An 18192-nucleotide genomic window follows, 5' to 3' on the forward strand; every position below is an offset into this window, starting at 1 on the left:
TCTTTTCTTTGGATCCAGTTCCCCATCCCTTTCCTGAGAGCTGTGGAGCCCTTCATCAGTACGAAGGAAGTAGGGTCAGGCACCACTCCCCTTGGGCCTTCTCCAGGGTGTCTGGCCCTAACCCTCTTTCCTTCCCTTTGCTTGGCTTTTCTCCTTCCCTTGCTAACTTGGTCTTCTCACTCCTTCTCATCCACAATCGCTACACAGGAAGCAGCAAAATCGAACCTGGGAGAGAGGCGTGACTAACAAGTTCTTTCCCAGCGCTCCCTGCTGTCAACCTTAGGACCCGGGTGGGAGGACTTCCCAGGGGAGGAGAGGGAGCAGCAGGCTGGGTGGGCAGGGAGCACCCCCAGATTTGGTGGACTTTGCACCAGAGCAATGGTTTAAACTGAATATGGTGGACCAGCGAAAATCTGCTTCCCTGTTTGTCTTCAGCAGGCCACTTCCCTTCATTTACTTGCAAAAGGTATGGTGTCTTCAGTGGTGTGTTATTAAATGGCTCTAACTTTTAATCTTAGCAAGCAGGAAATAGGGTTGTTAAATGATGGAGTTCACAGTTCATGGGGAAGAAAGGACTGTGTTGTCAATTGGCTCTAGACTTCTGTGCTGCTCTTTGCCATTACTCAAAGCCATTCTATGGTGGGATTATAAACTCACACTGGGAACACATCACTGGACAGTGACCCTACCTCCATTCAGCCCGTGCCTGGAGACTTTAAGGGCCCCATGACTCCCAGCCACAAGCATAAACACTGCAATGTGTTAGAAGAAACTACAAGCTTAAAACCTAAAAACTTGGCAAGGATGTTGGATCCAGACAGGCATCTCTGAGCCTCAGTTTCCTTATCCAATAAAGTGGAGATAAGAATATCTACCTTCTGGGGTACTATAGATATAATTGTTTATACTCAAAGATATTTTGTTGCATCTGGCTGAAAAGTCTTCAAATTTACCAGTTTCCCCAGTCCTCTTGTCCCAGCCCTGTTGGTGCCCCCAAACACTTGGCATGGCCTGAATATCAGGAGCCAAAACATCTAGTTCTCCTAAGCAGGAGAAATCGCTGATGCTTGCAGAGTTGGCTGTAAGTAGATTTACAGAGTCCCTTGGTTGTTATAGCTATGACAGATATGATTTAGAAGTGATGGTTGGTTAGTTGGTTTTTCCCTCTACCCTTATTCAGGAAAACCAAGGGAAACTCACATATACTTTGCGCTAGTTACTTTTTTTTTTTGAACAGAGAGCACAAAAAAGCATAAGGTCCATATGGCAGTTATTGATCTGGGCCATCTGGAAAGCCAGGACTTGCTCCCACCATGTTGGATCAGAAGCTGTTCCAAAAAGCCTTCCCTCCCATAAGAGATGTATTGGTCAGATGGGGACAGGGATGGATTTCATTACAGGGTGGGACTACAGTGAGAGGAAGCTGGAGCAGGACTCTGAAGGACTGTCTGCAACCCTGACCCTGCCACAAAGATCAGAGAGAACCAAGAAAGTGTTGATTGACACAGGGCCATTGTAGGTAGAGGGTGCCCCTCATCATCTCCCCGCTCATGGGTGGGATGGCATCAAGTAACTAACAAAAACAACTGTGAAGCACTTTGCAATTAGAAAATGCCCTGCAAATATTCCTAGGTGCCTGCAACATGAGGAAGAGGGAGTGTCAAGTTCAAGCTAGTGAGTGAGGTCTGGTAGCCCTAAAAGATGATATTTTTACTTCATTTTAAACAGATATTCTACTTTTCTCTTTCTTCCTTAGCTTCTCAAGTGTTTTCCTTCTTCTGCCTGCTCTCAGCCTGGAGGCAAAATTTTCCTTCCCTCTAAGTTTCTGGGAAGACCACTGATAATTTTCAAGTAGAACAGTGTGAGAAATTAATTTTTTTACAATGTTTCTTTAAAAAGCCCAAAACAACACACCCACTGATTATTTTTAAGCTTGAGGGAAAGAGAATTTGACAGAACTTTCCCATCCCCTTCAAAGACTGCTCAAGTGGCTGAACTACAAACAGGGGTTTCAATACCATGGTTTTGCATCTTACGCTACAGGTATTTCAAGCCAACAACGATGCAACTGAGGTGGTTCTAAACAAGCTCCATGCTCCGCTGCTGACAAGGTTTGTTAGAATCCGCCCTCAGACCTGGCACTCAGGTATCGCCCTCCGGCTGGAGCTCTTCGGCTGCCGGGTCACAGGTGAGGTGGGGGCTCCAATGAGGTTGGGGTGCTGATTGAGTCCTAGGCTCTGCTCCCTTTCAACTCTGTGCAAACAGCATGACTGCACCACATGACCTTCCCAGAAACACTGGCTCAAGGACTCAAGTCCTACCAGAATTTGTCTTTTCATTCATTCATTCAATATATATTTATTAAGCATCTATGATTTCTATTAATAGCTAACATTTATGGAATGCTAACTAGGTACAGATGCCATTCTAAGCACCTAAGATGTAACATATTTTATTATCCTCATAAGGACTCTATGGGTATTATTCTCCTCACTTTACAGATGAGGGAACCAAGACTTAAAGAGCTAGGTCACTCACCAGTAAGTGGTAGAGCCATGGTTTGAATCTAGGCAGTTTCAGTCCAAAGCCCTTGCTTTCGAATAACACTCTCTGCTGCCTCAACCGGGGGCCAAGAGCTGTACATGGTGCTGTGGACACAAAGGTGGGCACAACACACTCTGTTCTGTGTGGGCATATGGACAAGTTGGGCAGACATACTGATAAACTCATAAATAAATATAAAATCAAAACTATGATCAGTGTCTGGAAATAGAGGCTTATAGTCCTTGGAAGTACATTGCAGGGGATTTGACCCAGCCTAGGAGCTCAAGGAGGACTTCTTTGAGGAGGTGATGATTGAGGTGAGGTTAGAAGGCAAATAACAGACATTACCTGGTGAAGAGGGGAGGGAAAGTGCACCAGGCAATGGTCACAGCTTTCTCAATGGTACGGTGGCAAGACGGACCAAAAGAGGAAGTGAGGGGCATGGACACAGCTTGCGGGCTGAAACCCAAGGCATGTAGATTGGAGAAGACCAGAGTGGGAGTTGGGACGTTATAGGAGGCTAATGCAGGGGGTGCAGATGGGAGATGATGATGGCTGGATTAGCCCCAGAAATTTATGGACAGACCAATCCCCTTTATCTTGTGGGCTCATCCCAGGGCAGGCAAGTTGCCTCTTTGACCCGGAAGTGTCTTCAGTGTACATCCATCCACGTGCCTTTCCCCTAATCATTCCAGCTCTGATAGGGAGTGCTCCAAGGTCTGACCCTGTTTGAGGCTTCTAGTTAAAACACCTTGTGTTTGTACAGTCTCTGCATCTCCACATGCCTTTCTTGTTCATCATCTTGCCTATGCTTTCTAACAACCCTGTGAGGTAAGGTGGGCCAGGGACTGATGAGGAAACCAAGACTCAAAAGAGGTTAAATAGCTTGCCCAAAGTCATCCAACTAGGAGGTGACAGAGCCAGGATCTGAACCCACATTTTCTCAATTCAAATTTTCTGCTCTTACCACATTTACACAAAGACCCGTTTTCTTCTGATGGGATCAGTTTATGCTAATCCTGCCTAGGGGACTATTTTCTATCCCTTCCCTATTGCTGTTCCAGGCTAATCAGCAAAGATTTAGGTAGAGCTCATTCTCTGGAAGATTGAAAGGAGAGAACCGGTGATTTTGAAGAAGGGGAACAACCTGGAGGATCTTTTTTATCCATAGCTCAGTTTGCAAGTATGAAATGCACATTGACTATAGACCCTGCCTTGTCTGACATCATTTATTCATGCATTCTCCACTCAATCATTTGTTCCACACATCTGATGTGCCAGGCACACACTGGGAATGGGACACAGAGACAGGAACAAAACAGATGGGGGTCTCTGACATCATAGAACTTTCAGGCTAGTGAGCAAGATAGATAATAAACAAATGCAAGTACTGGATAAACTAGAATGTGCATATGAAGGAAAAGAACAGGATGTTCTGAGGGAAACCAATTTAGTGTGGATTGAAAATTTGAGGACAGCCTTTCTGTAGATATGACACTTGAGCTTGGGGGTAAGAAAATGTTAGTCTGGGGGTGACTGAAGGGAAAAGCATTTTGGGTCATGGGAACAGCATGTGGGAAGGATCCAAGGCAGTAAAGAGCAGTTATTTGGGAAGTAAAGACCTGATACTGATGCCAGGAAGGTTTCCTTCTACTTGGCAAAACAATCACTAGGAAATAGTTCAATGCTTAGCTCAGTTCCCATGTGCTCAGTGTCCCTGAGAGGGTCAGTGGGAACTAGTGTCATCGACAGGGATGTACAGACACACATTCTGAGAGTCCTTGGTTAGAGCTGCAAGCAGAAATAGTTAATGGCCATTGGATACTTAAATATGCCAGGCACTGTCCTGTGAGCTCTTAGTAACTAACAGAATCCTTGCAACAGCCCCCAAGAGGTAGGCACCTCTATTAGCTCCCCTTTAGATCTAAGGAAACTGAGGCAAAGAGCAATTAAATAATTTGCCCAAGGCCCTCTGACTAGTAAGTGGCAGAGTGAACATGAACACAGGCAGTCTAGCTCTGAGTCCAGGCTCTTAACCACAGTGCTGTACACATTCACCATGCAAAGAAATTAGTGCTGACTTAGTATTTGACAGTTGGGCTCTTTTGCAGCTCCCTCCTTATAGGGGGTGGTCCCTGGTTAGCAGGTGTCGGCCATGACCTCTTGTATCTTCCTCTCCTCTCTGCAGATGCTCCCTGCTCCAACATGCTGGGGATGCTCTCAGGCCTCATTGCAGACTCCCAGATCTCCGCCTCTTCCACCCAGGAATACCTCTGGAGCCCCAGTGCAGCCCGCCTGGTCAGCAGCCGCTCGGGCTGGTTCCCTCGAATCCCTCAGGCCCAGCCCGGTGAGGAGTGGCTTCAGGTAGATCTGGGAACACCCAAGACAGTGAAAGGTGTCATCATTCAGGGAGCCCGCGGAGGAGACAGTATCACTGCCGTGGAAGCCAGAGCGTTTGTGCGCAAGTTCAAAGTCTCCTACAGCCTAAACGGCAAAGACTGGGAATACATTCAGGAACCCAGGACCCAGCAGCCAAAGGTAGGCTGTTCTTGGAGGCCTCTGTAACGTTACCCTCAACAGGGAGGCTAAGTGGGGTACAGGGAGTTGAGAATGATGATGTCCCATCTAAACAGTCGTCATCCAACTCCTGAAATCCAATAAAACAAATATCATTTGAGAGATTACTTTGTGCCAGGCACTGTGCTAAATACCTTATTTCTGACTCTTTTGTTTGTTTATTTGTTTTTGAGATGGAGTCTCTGTCACCCAGGCTGGAGTGCAGTGGCCTGTTCTCGGCTCACTGCAACCTCCGCCTCCAGGGTTCAAGCGATTCTCCAGCCTCAGCCTCCTGAGTAGCTGGGATTACAGGTGCCCGCCACCACACCTAGCTAATTTTTGTATTTCTAGTACAGACGGGGTTTCACCATATTGGTCAGGCTGGTCTCGAACTCCTGACCTCAAGTGATCCACTTGCCTCGGCCTCCCAAAGTGCTGGGATTATAGGCATGAACCACCATGCCCAGCCCGGACTCTCTTTTAATCGTTACAACATCTGTGCAAAGTAGATCTTTTTGTCACTCCCATTTTAGAGATGATAAACTGACACTTGATATCATGCCCAGGGTCACACAGTTCACCTGTGATAGAGCCGATTCAGAAACCGGAAGTCTGACTCCAAAGTCCAAATGCCTAACCCCCACTGAACACTGCCTTTTTATACAATTCAACACTCTTTATACACTCTTTCAGATAAAGTTTCCTTGAAATTGGCCAGACATCTAAAGGGGATGTGGTTTTTGGAGGCCAAGCTATAGAAACTAGAGGTTGACTTCCAAAAATAATGATGTTTTTCTGAATGTCGCTGCATTCCTTTGTATTCTCCTAGTTTTGACTGCTTAGATCTTTCCTGCCTCTCAAACTGAGGCAAGGGAGAAGCAAGAGAAACTCACCCCAAGCCAGAAGCTCAGGCCAGTACAGCCTACTCCCCTGCCACCAGAGTGAAGGTCAGCCTTCAACACAGACACGAGGAGCCCCAGAAGGGGAGGAGATGTCATGCCTCTGTCCCTCCCTAAATCAGTCTCCTGGCAGGCCAGGTTCTCTGATTCTTATCTCTAGTTACCCCTTGTTTTTCTCGAAAGAACAGGTCCCTAAAAAAGGAGGGAGTGTTGCATGTCTCGGGGCCACCTTTGCTAAGCAAATGTTTCCATTCTGAATACAGAGGCAAGAGTTGGGTTGGAGGTTTTGCGATGCTGAGGTAAACTCCCAGCTCTCAACTCTAGAGGTTTAGAAAGGCTCAGGGCTTGGTAACTGGAACCTTGCATCGATGGAGCAGAAGTTGGACCGCAGGCTTCCCCAGGGAGAGCTGAGCCTGGTTTTTCTTGGGAAAGAAGTTGATCTTTGCCATTGTGGGAGACAGCCCTATCCGAGACAGTGCTTCTGGTTCAGAATTGTGGACCCAGGGCATCCTGAAAACTGGAGTGGTCCTGCAGAATTCCTGGGGGCTAATCAGCCGCAGGCCCTGGCCACCCACTCCTGTCCTTCCCCCACATGAGTGTCTTCAAGGGTACTCTAGGCTGGTCCTCCACCCAGCTCCACCAAAGCAGCCGCCTGCTCCCCGCATCATCAGTTTTATGTACTGGGGCTCCATGTGAGATTTCTTTTGACAGGAGTGCTTTCCCTAAACAAAGGTTTGGGAAACAGTCTAAGACTATAGATGTGTGACCAGAAGACAGTGTCATTGGCCTAGAGGTCATTTTCCCGTAAGGTTCTCAGTGAACTAGGAACTATCAGTCAGCTTGGGCTACCTCAGTCGAGGCTTTCACGCATTAGAAAAAGAAGTGTCCCTTTCCCGGTAGACCAGGAATTCAGAACGGTCAAAGATTGCCCAAACTGCCTTCCCCCCTGTCTAGCCAAAGTCAGCTGAAAATGCATTTGGAGCCAAATTCTTCCCCAGATACTCCATTTCAGTCACCAGGTAAAAGACACAACCTGGAAATTGCCACCTTTGTTTACTTCCTATTTTCCGTAATTCTGGGTCCCTAACCACCTTCCAAATGAATAAAATCCTTGGTCTGAAAATGAAGCTCGCGTGGATCAGAATGTCCGAGTGACCAGGAATCAACTAGGAAGCTGCCTTCCTAGCAGGACATGCGGGGCAGGGAGGAGAAGGGGAAGGAAAGGGAAGAAGGTGATAGGGAGGGGTCCCACACCAGAAGGGCTGAGTGGCCTCTCTCCCTGCAGCTGTTCGAAGGGAACATGCACTATGACACCCCTGACATCCGAAGGTTCGACCCCATTCCGGCTCAGTATGTGCGAGTATACCCGGAGAGGTGGTCGCCAGCGGGGATTGGGATGCGGCTGGAGGTGCTGGGCTGTGACTGGACAGGTAAGATGACATTTCCTCCTCTTTGCATCTTACCCACATGGTCCTCTGACCCTGGCATCCCACGAGGCCCTGGGAGGGCTGTGGAGGGGACAGCCATCCCAGGAGCTGGAAATGCTGCAGACCCCTGCCGTGTTCTCCTGCCTCAGACCATGGGTACTGCAGCCTCTGGACTCGGGACAGTTTCTCAAGGGATGTACTTTGTCTTTTTTAAGGAATCATTTCAGTTCTCCAACCCGAGTCTCTCAAAAACAAATCGTAACCACACACCACCCACCCAAATTCAATTAGACCCTGGCTCTTCAGGCCAGAGGGCTGTGGCTGTTGATTTAGGGAAGAAAAAAATCCCTCATGATAATAAAGTAATCGGTTTATGTCTGAATCTGGCCTCCAGATGTCAGTGGCTAAGAGACTTCATTTTCATTTCGGAGCCACATCTGTAAAAGGCATTTATTTGCTCAGGAGGGACCCTGTTGCAGGGAGGTGATGGGGGCAGGACTCCTTCTCATTGTCCTGCTCATTCCTGCCAGGTGGCCCAGGCCTGGGGGAGCACCTCTCATTCTTCCAAATGAGGGTGAGGCCCATGGAGGGTGCCCAGCCTTCCTGGTTTCCGACGGAGGGCCCTGCCCTTCTGAGTCAGGCCCTACCTTCCTTTCCTTGGGGTGCCGGCCCTCCTCCCTCAGCAGAGCTGGCACCAGATCTTACCCAGAGCTCACTCACTGCCTGCCAAAAGGAGTTCATGGGAGCCACTGGGGCTCAGGGACTGAGCCTGATGCCAGCAGGAGCAGCCACCAGCCTGAGCTATCCTGCCCTCCTCCGCCAGGGCCCCAGGTATCCCCATTTTCCTGTCTGTGCTGTACCTGTCACCAGCTCAGCCAGCAGGATGGCGTGAAGGATTAATAAGGGCATGTCAGAGAAGTGCTTTTGGCTCCCAGGGAGAAAAATGCTGCCTGTATGCTGGCTACAGCAGCGCAGAGGAGCCCTGTTGAGGCACACGGGCTGGGAGTTGGGCCCAAATTAGCCTCCTCACTTTTGAATTGAAGGCAGCCCCAGCGAACACATCTTCATAGGAAGACACTTTACTCCCCATTACCTGGGGACGAGGCCAAAGTTCCCTGCAGCCTGCTAAATGTGTGTCACCTGTCCTCTCACAGGTGCAGAAAACCTCCCCCCTATACAAACTGGCTTCATTTATGTGCCCTGGAATCAGGGGCTCAGCGCTGTAGGGGATCCAGGAGCTTGGAAGCCAGTGGCTTTCACACATTTCTGCCCATGATACACAATTTAAAATAATTTTCCTTCACAACCTGCTTCACTTATAAGCACTCACACACAGTGGTGTATACGGGGTACAGTGTATGGGTAAGTGCTTGGACTCTGGAGACAGATTGCCAAGTTCAAGTCCTGCCCCTGCCATTTGCTGGCTGCATAACCTCAGAAAAGTTAGTCTCTCAGCACCTTGGTTATCTTAGCTGAAAAATGGAGATGACAATAGTCTGTCTACACCCCGTAGGGTCATTGTGAGGATTAAATGAATGAATGCATAGATATGAAATACTTAGACTACTGCCTGGCACCCAGCAAACCTGTTATGATAAATAAATGTAACTGAAACAAAAGGTTCCCAAAGCAATGGTCATCTTAACCATGGAAGTGCACTCCAAAATATTATAGTCGATATGTTTTAAATGCTGGTCATGACCTATTCAATGGATTCTACAATCCAATGATGAGTGTGATGCGTGGTTTGGGAAATATCACATACCTGGGCCAATTCCTCTTTTATAGACAAGGAAACGGCCCCAGAGGGTAGAAGTCACTTGCCAGAGGTCACTCAGCTGGATGAAGTCCACCTCATTCTTCCCCCCCATCCCTTGCCCTTCGGTGCCATGCCCTCCCAGTCTGGCCAGTGGGACAGTTGCTAATGACCTCTTTCCCTCATTGCTCCCCAATCCCAACCTGCCCCAAATTACACCGGTGGTGGTCAGCGACAGGTTTCTTATTTCAAAGCCCTGCCTGGCCATTCCTTGGAAGATCAGAGTTGAGGAGCGTTCCCCTCTGCCCAGCCTCCTTTCCTTTGAAGTCTCTGACATCTGGTTTCAATTTCAGGGGGAGCGTTGCTGTTTGACGGGCAGTTACCTTGGAGCGCCCAGTACAAACATAGTACAAACAGTATAAACACTGAGGCCTCCGTGCCCGCCGTTCCTCCACTTTCATTTACACGCCCTGCCCTCTGGTGCCCCATTGGCCCCTGGGTTTAACATTCTCTGCACCAATCAGCTGACCCATTTTGCTACCTAACACTTCCAGAAACTGTTCTCCATAGGTCATGTGGCTATGTTTGCTTTTCGAATTTCTATCTGTTTCTCCCACTCATCTTTGGTTCACTTCTTCATCCCTATCCCAAAGGATAACAGGAAAAATAATGGGCTGGGCTGAGCTGCTGCAGCTAAATACTTTGACAGGGCTGCTTCACCTGTTAGTTGGTTTGTTTGTGTTTCAAATAATTATGTTTTGCCTTAATGCCCCATAGTTTGCTTTACAATCGAGTTTCTGTGACACAGTGACAAATTTGAACTTACAAATTAGGACGCTTCGAGGTTATTTGCTATTTACTGTGAGCAAAAGGCAGACACAGCAAAGGGAAGTATGAAAGGTTATGTGCGTAGTGTTTAATAGCAGAAAGGTGGGAAGTCGACCGTGAAAAAGCTATTCAGCGTATTTAGCAATTTCCTCCAGCTCCTGGCTTTATTAAATGATATCCTGAAGGGTGCCTGACAAAGGCGCCTAATCACATACAGTAGTGCAAAGGAGCATGTATAGATATGAGAGGGACAAGGCACCGGCATCCTGTTGGAGGACAGCTCTGGGATGAAGACACCACCCCAAAACACATGGACTTGAGCACCAGTTTCCAGAACCCCTTTCACCCCACCCAGGGCTTGACTCATAGCTCCATTCACTCCCTCAATAGTTGCTGAATGAATGACGGGCATGAGCAAATAAGCAAATGAATAGGTGAATGAATCACCTAGAGCTGAGGTCAGAACCCCCTGCCTGCAGCCAGGTATGGCCTAGCCAGGGTTCATTATGTGCTACTTAGTATAACATTTTTAATAAGTTGCCAACATGTAGAGTCTGGAGATTTTACTTAGGAATTTTTGCTTTCTTGTTGGGGGAAGGAAAGGGGGAAATATTTGGAAGACCTGCTTGGCCACACTGGGCCACCTCCCCTCCAGGCCCCAATCTGCTGGAGCCAGTCATGGAGGCAACCTTTAAACCAGGCATGTAAGATCCCAGCTGTCACCACCACCTCTCTGTCCAACCTTCCCCTGCCGTCACCACCACGTCTGCTTTCCTCACTTACAGTAGGTGTTTGGATCCAGGAAACACTTGAACTTGCCACACCCTGACCTAAAGGCATAGCCCCAAATCACTTTCACCATATAGAATCTGAGCCCCTTTAAATCCATATTCCCGTCCATCCAGTTTTGTGCAAACATGAGCCAGAATGTGCTTTGGTCCTTCCTTGGAGTCAGCGTCGCCTGTCGCCCCCTCCATTATTGTCTCGTGGCCTTTTGTGCGAACCTCAGGGCCTCTGCTGTGGAGTAAAGAACGTGGGTTTGTGTCCCTACCTCTGTCACTGCTGGTTCTGCAACCCAGAACCATTCTCATTCTACTATGGCCATGCCCCTGACTTCATTGACAGCACACGGACATGACTTCAGAGTTTCGTGCACATGTGTGCATCTTCTTTTCCTTCTCTAGAGATGTTTGGCGTCTTCCTCCTGCTGGGTTGCAACACAGGCTGCTACAGCATTCTCTTATCTTCCTTTGCCCTTACACAGACTCCAAGCCCACGGTAGAGACGCTGGGACCCACTGTGAAGAGCGAAGAGACAACCACCTCTTATCCCACCGATGAAGAGGCCACGGAGTGTGGGGAGAACTGCAGCTTTGAGGATGGTAAGCACATATTGCATCCAGATGGCATGGGTGCCGACTAGTTAGAGTGGGAACTGGCCTGTGGCTGGGTAGGGACCTAGGGGTCCCCTAGATCAGAGATCCAGGGGATCTCAGGGAAGGGGTAAAAGAGGTGGGGGCGCTTAGGGGTTTGGGGCAGTGGCTGTTTACAACCAATGTAGAAGCATTTGGGTAGTGTAACAACCAGTACAGCCCTACTGGTGTGAACCCACTAGACATCAGGTGAGACAAGGATGACTCCAAAGAGAACTACTCCTGTTTTGAGAAGTCTCATTTGTTGAGCCCTCACTATCTTGCTTGTCTGCTAAAGGAAAACCATTCTTATCCTTAGAATTCACAGCTCTGATAGTTTTTCCTGTTAAGCTGTGTGTGTATGCTACAGCCAAGTGAAGATACGGCGGTCATCTGGGTGATGGAGCGCGATAGTTGGGTTAATCCAGCAGTTAGCTGTGACATAATTGTGTTTCCCTGTGTCTTTCACCGCCACCAATTTGAGAAAGTATAACAGTGATGATTCTATAAGATAGTGCACTGTATCCTCTACAACTGGAGTGCAGATCAGAGACAAAGGCGGAAATGTAAAAAGGCATCTTCAACCGTTCCCTCAAAACTCAGGGGCTCCGCATTTCCGGATGGGTCCCATCACATGGGAAATCCCTTTCATTTATCTTCGGAGTATATCCAAGTTAGATAAAAACAATAATTGGCAGAATCCAAAAGTCAGTCACATTTTAAATCATACTGCTAAAGTCACCAAGTATAAGGACATTTATAAGAAACCACAAATTTTGGAACACCTGGCATTTTGGCTAGAATGTTAAGCTTGACAGCCTCAACTTACAGTAAATTACTGATCATTATTAAATGTTCATTAAACAAAATGAGGGAAGATGGCAAAGAGACTAGAGAAGTGATGGAGACATAAAGATGTAGGTAGATGGCAAAATCTGTGGAACCTGCAAGCACAGCCGTTTGACAGTTAGAGGAACTGCACTGATGGAGTGGATGACTCCAGAAAATGGCTACAAAGAAGAATGGGAGGAAAGCCAAGAATAAATGCTGAAGTTATGTGACTGAAAAAGCAATAATTTAATGCATATGCTTTGGGGATTGTGCTTTTGTATTATTGTGTGGGTGGGGGACACTGTTGGTCGGGGTTAGGTGAATACAGATTTCTGACATTTTAATGAACTTGTTTTTGTTTTATGGAGAGAAGGAGACTTGGAGAGTCTTCCAAGACATGTTTCAGATAGTTTGAGAGCCAAAGTGGAATGCATAGGGAGTTAATATACTATATTGGATTTATAGAGTTAGCTTGTTGGGGGACCTGGAGTGGGGGTTCTAGCTAAATAACAATCAAAGGAAAAATTAAGGGTTCTGCTGCAAAATTTCAGAAGTTTATTTTTAATATGATTTTCCCATTTCTAGTGGTTTGTTTCATTTGGGGTTTCTTTGATGGTTCCTCCCTTTTCTTTTTGCAAAAGTTTTTTTTTTTTGCAGAATTTGGTTCCTGAGATACAGTATACATGTAAACATTACAGAGGATTTATGCTATATTGAATTACTTCATATTTTTGAAGGGAAAAATAGAAATTCAGAAATTGTCAGGAGAAAGGGATGGTAAGGGCTAAGGGCTGACTTTTCCAAGCCACAGGTTGATGCTTCTGTAATGGATTCCATGTGTCTCTTCTAAACTCAAGCTGACTTTGGCCAAGGGTGGGCAAACATTAAATATCCTGTCCTGGAAAGGGAAGGCATTTACAGGGCCTGGTGGCAATCTTCCTCCTCCCTCTGACGCCAGCAGTGCCCTGCCCCCCATGAGGTGAGCCCTCCTCACCCCTAGGGTGAGTAATTTGTTTCTACCAGTCTGTGGGTCCCTTTAGACTTCCTAACCTGAATTCTAAGCCTTCCCCAGGGAAATTCCTCTCTAAGAACCCTGGGAAGGGAAGTGAGAAGGGCAGAGACCCCACTTCCTCCCTGCTACCAACATTAGCCAACATTTTTCCGCTGTCTCCGCAGGCACTGCCGGCAAACAACCAAATTTGGGTTCCCATTTCCTCTTTCCCCACCTCCACACCACCCCCACTTAGTCACATATTTGGCATGAGCTCATACTGGATTTTTGGAGCTGGGTGGAACCTCAGAGGAAACTCTCTTGGTTCTGTCTTCAGGCTCAGGCAGGTGAACCACCAAAGCAGAGAGGACACCATTGTGTAATTAGCTCCTGGATTCCCATAGGGAAAGCATTCTCCATCTCCCCGGGTCACAGCCTCCAGGGATTCAGCATGATGGGAAATTATTTTTCCTCCTGGTCAGCACTGAGCTGAGTGGCTGGCTGGTCTGGTCCCTTCGATTTGCTCTTACCATGCCAAATTTCCCACCGGGCATACCTCCCCATGGAGATGCTGGACTGTCCCAGTCTTCAGAAATAGAGACGGATCACAAAGAGGTGAAGTGTAGCAAACAAGCCTTCCTTGTTTCTGAGGTCACTTTCTCCTCACTGGGCAGAACCTCCCAGGGATTTCAGTCTCTCTGGATGCTAATGGGCTGCCCCATCTCCTCTGAGAGCCAGGTTGGCAGGAGATGAGATAATACTTTTTTTGGGAGCCAGCCTTCCACCAGGGCACTGGGGAGACATTCTTCTCTGGCATTTAGGGAACAGCAATTTTCACATTTGTCTGCTCTCCGAGGTGGACAGAAGAGGCTGATTAGAGCCTGAAGCCATTTGGTGGCCTCATTTATAATTGCTTACTATGGGAACCACTGGCAGACTTGGCTTTCATGCCTGGGAAGGATGAGACCAAAGCCTGACCCGAAAGCCAGCGATCGCCAAGATGAGTTAAATGAATAAGCAAAGGAAGCCACTTCTTTCTCTGCTCTCCACTCAGGCCTTGCCAGCCATTTAAATAGTACCACTGTGGCTGTTCTCTGAACCCATTTCATTTGCCTTCCTTTGGGTTATTGTTTTCCCCTTTTAGACAAAGATTTGCAGCTCCCTTCGGGATTCAATTGCAACTTTGATTTCCCCGAGGAGCCCTGTGGTTGGATGTATGACCATGCCAAGTGGCTCCGGACCACCTGGGCCAGCAGCTCCAGCCCGAACGACCGGACGTTTCCAGGTAAGCCAGCTGTGAGTGAAGAGACGAAAGAGTTAAGGCTAGCCTGTTCCACATACTTCAGCCCCACATTCCCTTACAAGCTTCATAACTTCCCACCGCACAGCAATCCTCTATTCTTTGCCCACAAACCACCGCAGTCTTTGCTCAAGACGTCACCTCAAAGAATAGCCAGTTGGTGGTTCCCAGCCTCTCTTGTGATTACAGCACAGCCTGGAAGCTGGGAGGGAGAGGGGGAAGCCAAGATAGAAGAAAGAGGAAAAAGAAAGAAGAGACAATTGGGAGGCCCTAGGAGATGGGGCGAGTCAGTGTCCTCTTGTTCCCATAGCCAGCACCCACTGCTATTATTACAGAGCCCCTTGTGAACTTCAAGTTGGGTACTGTTCTTAAAATGGCTCATTGGGAGATGACTGGCCTTGAGTTTGATTATACATCTCTGAGGGTGCCATTGCTTCTACACCAAGTCAATTTGAGGGACCAAAATGCTGCCACACCCATGGGTATCTAGCAGAGCTGCCTGGCACTTGGCCTCTAGAAGAGTATTGCTGTAAGTCCTGGATACATTGTTAAGCCCACCCTTTTAGTTTCAGAAAGCCAGATTTCAGAAGCTTCTTCTGGCACTGCTGACAAGAAGGGGTTGCCTCTATCCCTTCTAAACAGGTAGCAAGAGTTGTCTGCTATCTCCGCTGTTATGTGCTTTCACAGCAGTATGATGGTAAATGTTTAACAATAGGCTTTTTAGGGATTAAAAAAAAAAACTGCTTTTTAATGTTTGTCACTTTCAGTGGTGTAAATACCCTTACCATAGCTCAGCTTAAGCTACCAACACAACATCAATGGAAATGGAGTTGAGAAGTCAGTAATAGAGCATTAAATAGTTTTTTTTTCCATTGTGCAAATACAGTAGACAGAAATGACTCCAGAAGTATAGCTACTGATAAAATGTATTAAGATAACTAGGAAGTGCTGAGTTTTGAGGATTTGTTACCTTTGTTTTTTAATACAATTTATTGAATTATTGCTTTATATAGTTTAATTTTTACTAATGAATACATTTAATAACTGGCTTGCAAAACACTTGACAAGCAGCTCTCACAAGCTGGTACACCTTGGCTCTAGCACAGCACTGAGTGACTTTGAATTCTCCTGTACCTCTGGCCTGGACCTGAGACCTCCATAAGCACTGGGGAGGAGGGGGGTGAATTCTGGAAATTTAGTAGATCAGTTTGCCAGGGTACAATAGGAAAAGGCTAGAAAATAAAAGAGGGAAAGGGACCTTCCCTTCTGCAGGCTTCCTTAGAACTGCTTCTCACCCCAAGCCCTGGCGTGTCCCTTCTTCCCGGTGGGGGCAGTGGGACAGATGCTAGGAGAGCACTCGGAGCTGGCCTCCTGACACAGTCCACACTTGCTTCCCTGGAGGGTCACAGTGCCTGATCCGGAGAAAAACATTTTCATATTTCAAGTGTTTATCTCTTCAGCATTTGAGTGCTCAGAGAGATTAATATCTGAAGATCACCACGGCCTCAGGCAAAAGAAGAGAACACTTACCCCAGTCCAGCCTTAATCACCCTCCCTTCTCTGTTCACTGCAATAATGTTTAATTAATATAATGAGCCTCCTGCACGTTGGGAAAAAATACTTATTTTTATAACCCAGCCTGGATTTTTCATTTCATTTCCACTCCTTTGAGACTGCATCCAATTAATTCATGGTTGTTCCCAACCCCCATGTTTTATCTGAATGTAAAGAAGGTTTGTGGGGTCTGTGTAGGTGTGGGTATTCTAGTGTTAATGTGTGCATGAGTGTGTTTGTGGTTTCTGTGCATGAGTGTGTGTGTGTCTGTGTGGTAGGTACCTCAGCCGAGGCGCTTTGAATAAAAGGATATAGCCGGGGTCCTCTGCAGGCTGGGGAGGTTGGCTGGCTCTTATTCAGTGTCTATCCTCAGGTTCATTCTAATGATTCTGGCCTCCTCCCTTGACTCTTCTAAGCATATTTTCTCTGGGAGTGTCTGAGGGCAGCCCTACCCAGGCCACAAGGCCACCAATTACTGAGTCACAGCTCTAGGGGAGCTTAAGTGACCTCCCTTTGACCCTGGCCTGGACCTCTGTTTCTTTACCCGTTCACCACCGCCTCCTCCTCGTCCAGTCCTGGCCTTCACCCGAAAGCCCCTATGGTTGACCCTTGCTACTAGTTGGGAATTCTAGTCTTTGTCCTCCTTCCAGTTGATTCATTATACCCTGTGGTTTGGGAGGGCTTTTCAGAGCAAGCTCACAAAGTGGGCAGAATTCCAACCTTTGGCTGAATGGATGGGGACAGAGAGAAAATTAGGGCCATAAGGAACTGCTAAATCTAATGTTGTTCCTCCCTTAAGATATTGAAAGGGAAAATAATTATTTTCCTATTCCAGAGGAATCCCTGAAGTTTAGGAAAGTGGCACTTGTAACCTGCCTCCAGGAAACAAAATCATAATATTGTTCCCAGAGCCCTTCCCTCTATCCTCTGATGACTTTATGAACCGTTCTCTGTATTTCCCATTTTCCTTCTCCTTACAGAGCTTGATACTGGGCTTTAAGCAGGAGAGGAGAGAAAGCCCTTTCTGTTCAGGGTGGTCCTTTCTTCTTCTTCATAGAAAAAAAAAAAAAAAAAGGAGGGGGAGGCCCTGAGGGGATTGGGGAGAAGGGAAGCAGCTGGCTTGGTTGGGGGCAGAGCAACTGCTAATGGGTTCAGAGCGGCTGGCGCCCACGGAGTCAGCCTGAAAGCCTGTTGTGTGCCACACTTTGCCATCCACAGAGGGGACTGTCCCACTCTTCACGAGCGTGTGCCATATGCTTCATCCCCTTATGAGATAGGCAAACAGAAGTAATGAAATTTAAGAAAGGAGGTGTCTCTGTCAAGTGTGGGGGGCATCAGGGTGAAGAGAAATGTGGATGGGAGAGGAGCTAGCAGTGTTGAAGTACCCAACACGGGCCCTATGATTAGAAGGGCCTGTGGAAACTGCTTACATTCCTTGGATATTTTCTGATTTCATTGTTTTCTCATATTTTCTTTCTTTTTTTTCTTTTCCTTTTCCTTTTAAGTAAGCAATTAGTTCTGTTCTTTTTGGCCAGGGGCTTCCTAAGGCTGAAAAGACACCCACTGGTTTCATTCCACTGTTTTTGTTTTTCAAGACAGTCTTTCAAGCCAATCAGAATTTCTGTTTTTAGCTCTTTGCTTGTGGCTTAGCTGCCTGGAGTGTGTTCACACCAGCCTCTGTGGACCCTGTTCCAAATTCAGTGACCCCTGCTAGCTGTGGAGGAATACTCAGTGTTCTCTAAGAGGCCACTTTGGCTTTCCTCTGTAGCGACAATGACATAGGAAGCACCCCCTTACTAGGAGATGGCATGTTTCCTACATTCTCGGGTGCTTTGAACATAGACAGAGTTTTGAGAACGATCAGAGCCTAGCCTTTAAGAACCGAGACAAAAACTCATAGGACGGGCAGGTATCTAAAGCTGCAGCATTGAATATTGTAGCCATGAGCCATGTGTGGCAATTTTAATTAATTAAAATGATTACAGCCAAAACTTCGGTCCTGTTGTCTCACCAGCCACATTCCAAGGGCACAGTAGCTACACTGTATTGGTCAGTGCATAGACAGGGCACGTCACTGTATACACGGCATCATCAC

General features: G+C 47.2%; 1 protein-coding gene across 4 annotated transcripts in view; it reads left to right on the forward strand.

Moving 5' to 3' along the window:
* NRP2 (neuropilin 2) overlaps positions 1–18192 on the forward strand; it is a 116815-nt gene that overhangs the window by 57475 nt on the left and 41148 nt on the right. For all 4 annotated transcript variants that reach the window (XM_063712987.1, XM_063712988.1, XM_054549672.2 and 1 more), the window contains 5 exons: positions 2044–2188; positions 4733–5082; positions 7285–7429; positions 11275–11391; positions 14388–14528. In XM_063712987.1, coding sequence (XP_063569057.1) covers positions 2044–2188; positions 4733–5082; positions 7285–7429; positions 11275–11391; positions 14388–14528 — 898 coding nt within the window. The remainder of the gene's footprint in view (positions 1–2043; positions 2189–4732; positions 5083–7284; positions 7430–11274; positions 11392–14387; positions 14529–18192) is intronic.

Source organism: Pongo abelii, chromosome 11, assembly GCF_028885655.2.
Source record: "Pongo abelii isolate AG06213 chromosome 11, NHGRI_mPonAbe1-v2.0_pri, whole genome shotgun sequence".
NCBI lineage: Eukaryota > Metazoa > Chordata > Mammalia > Primates > Hominidae > Pongo > Pongo abelii.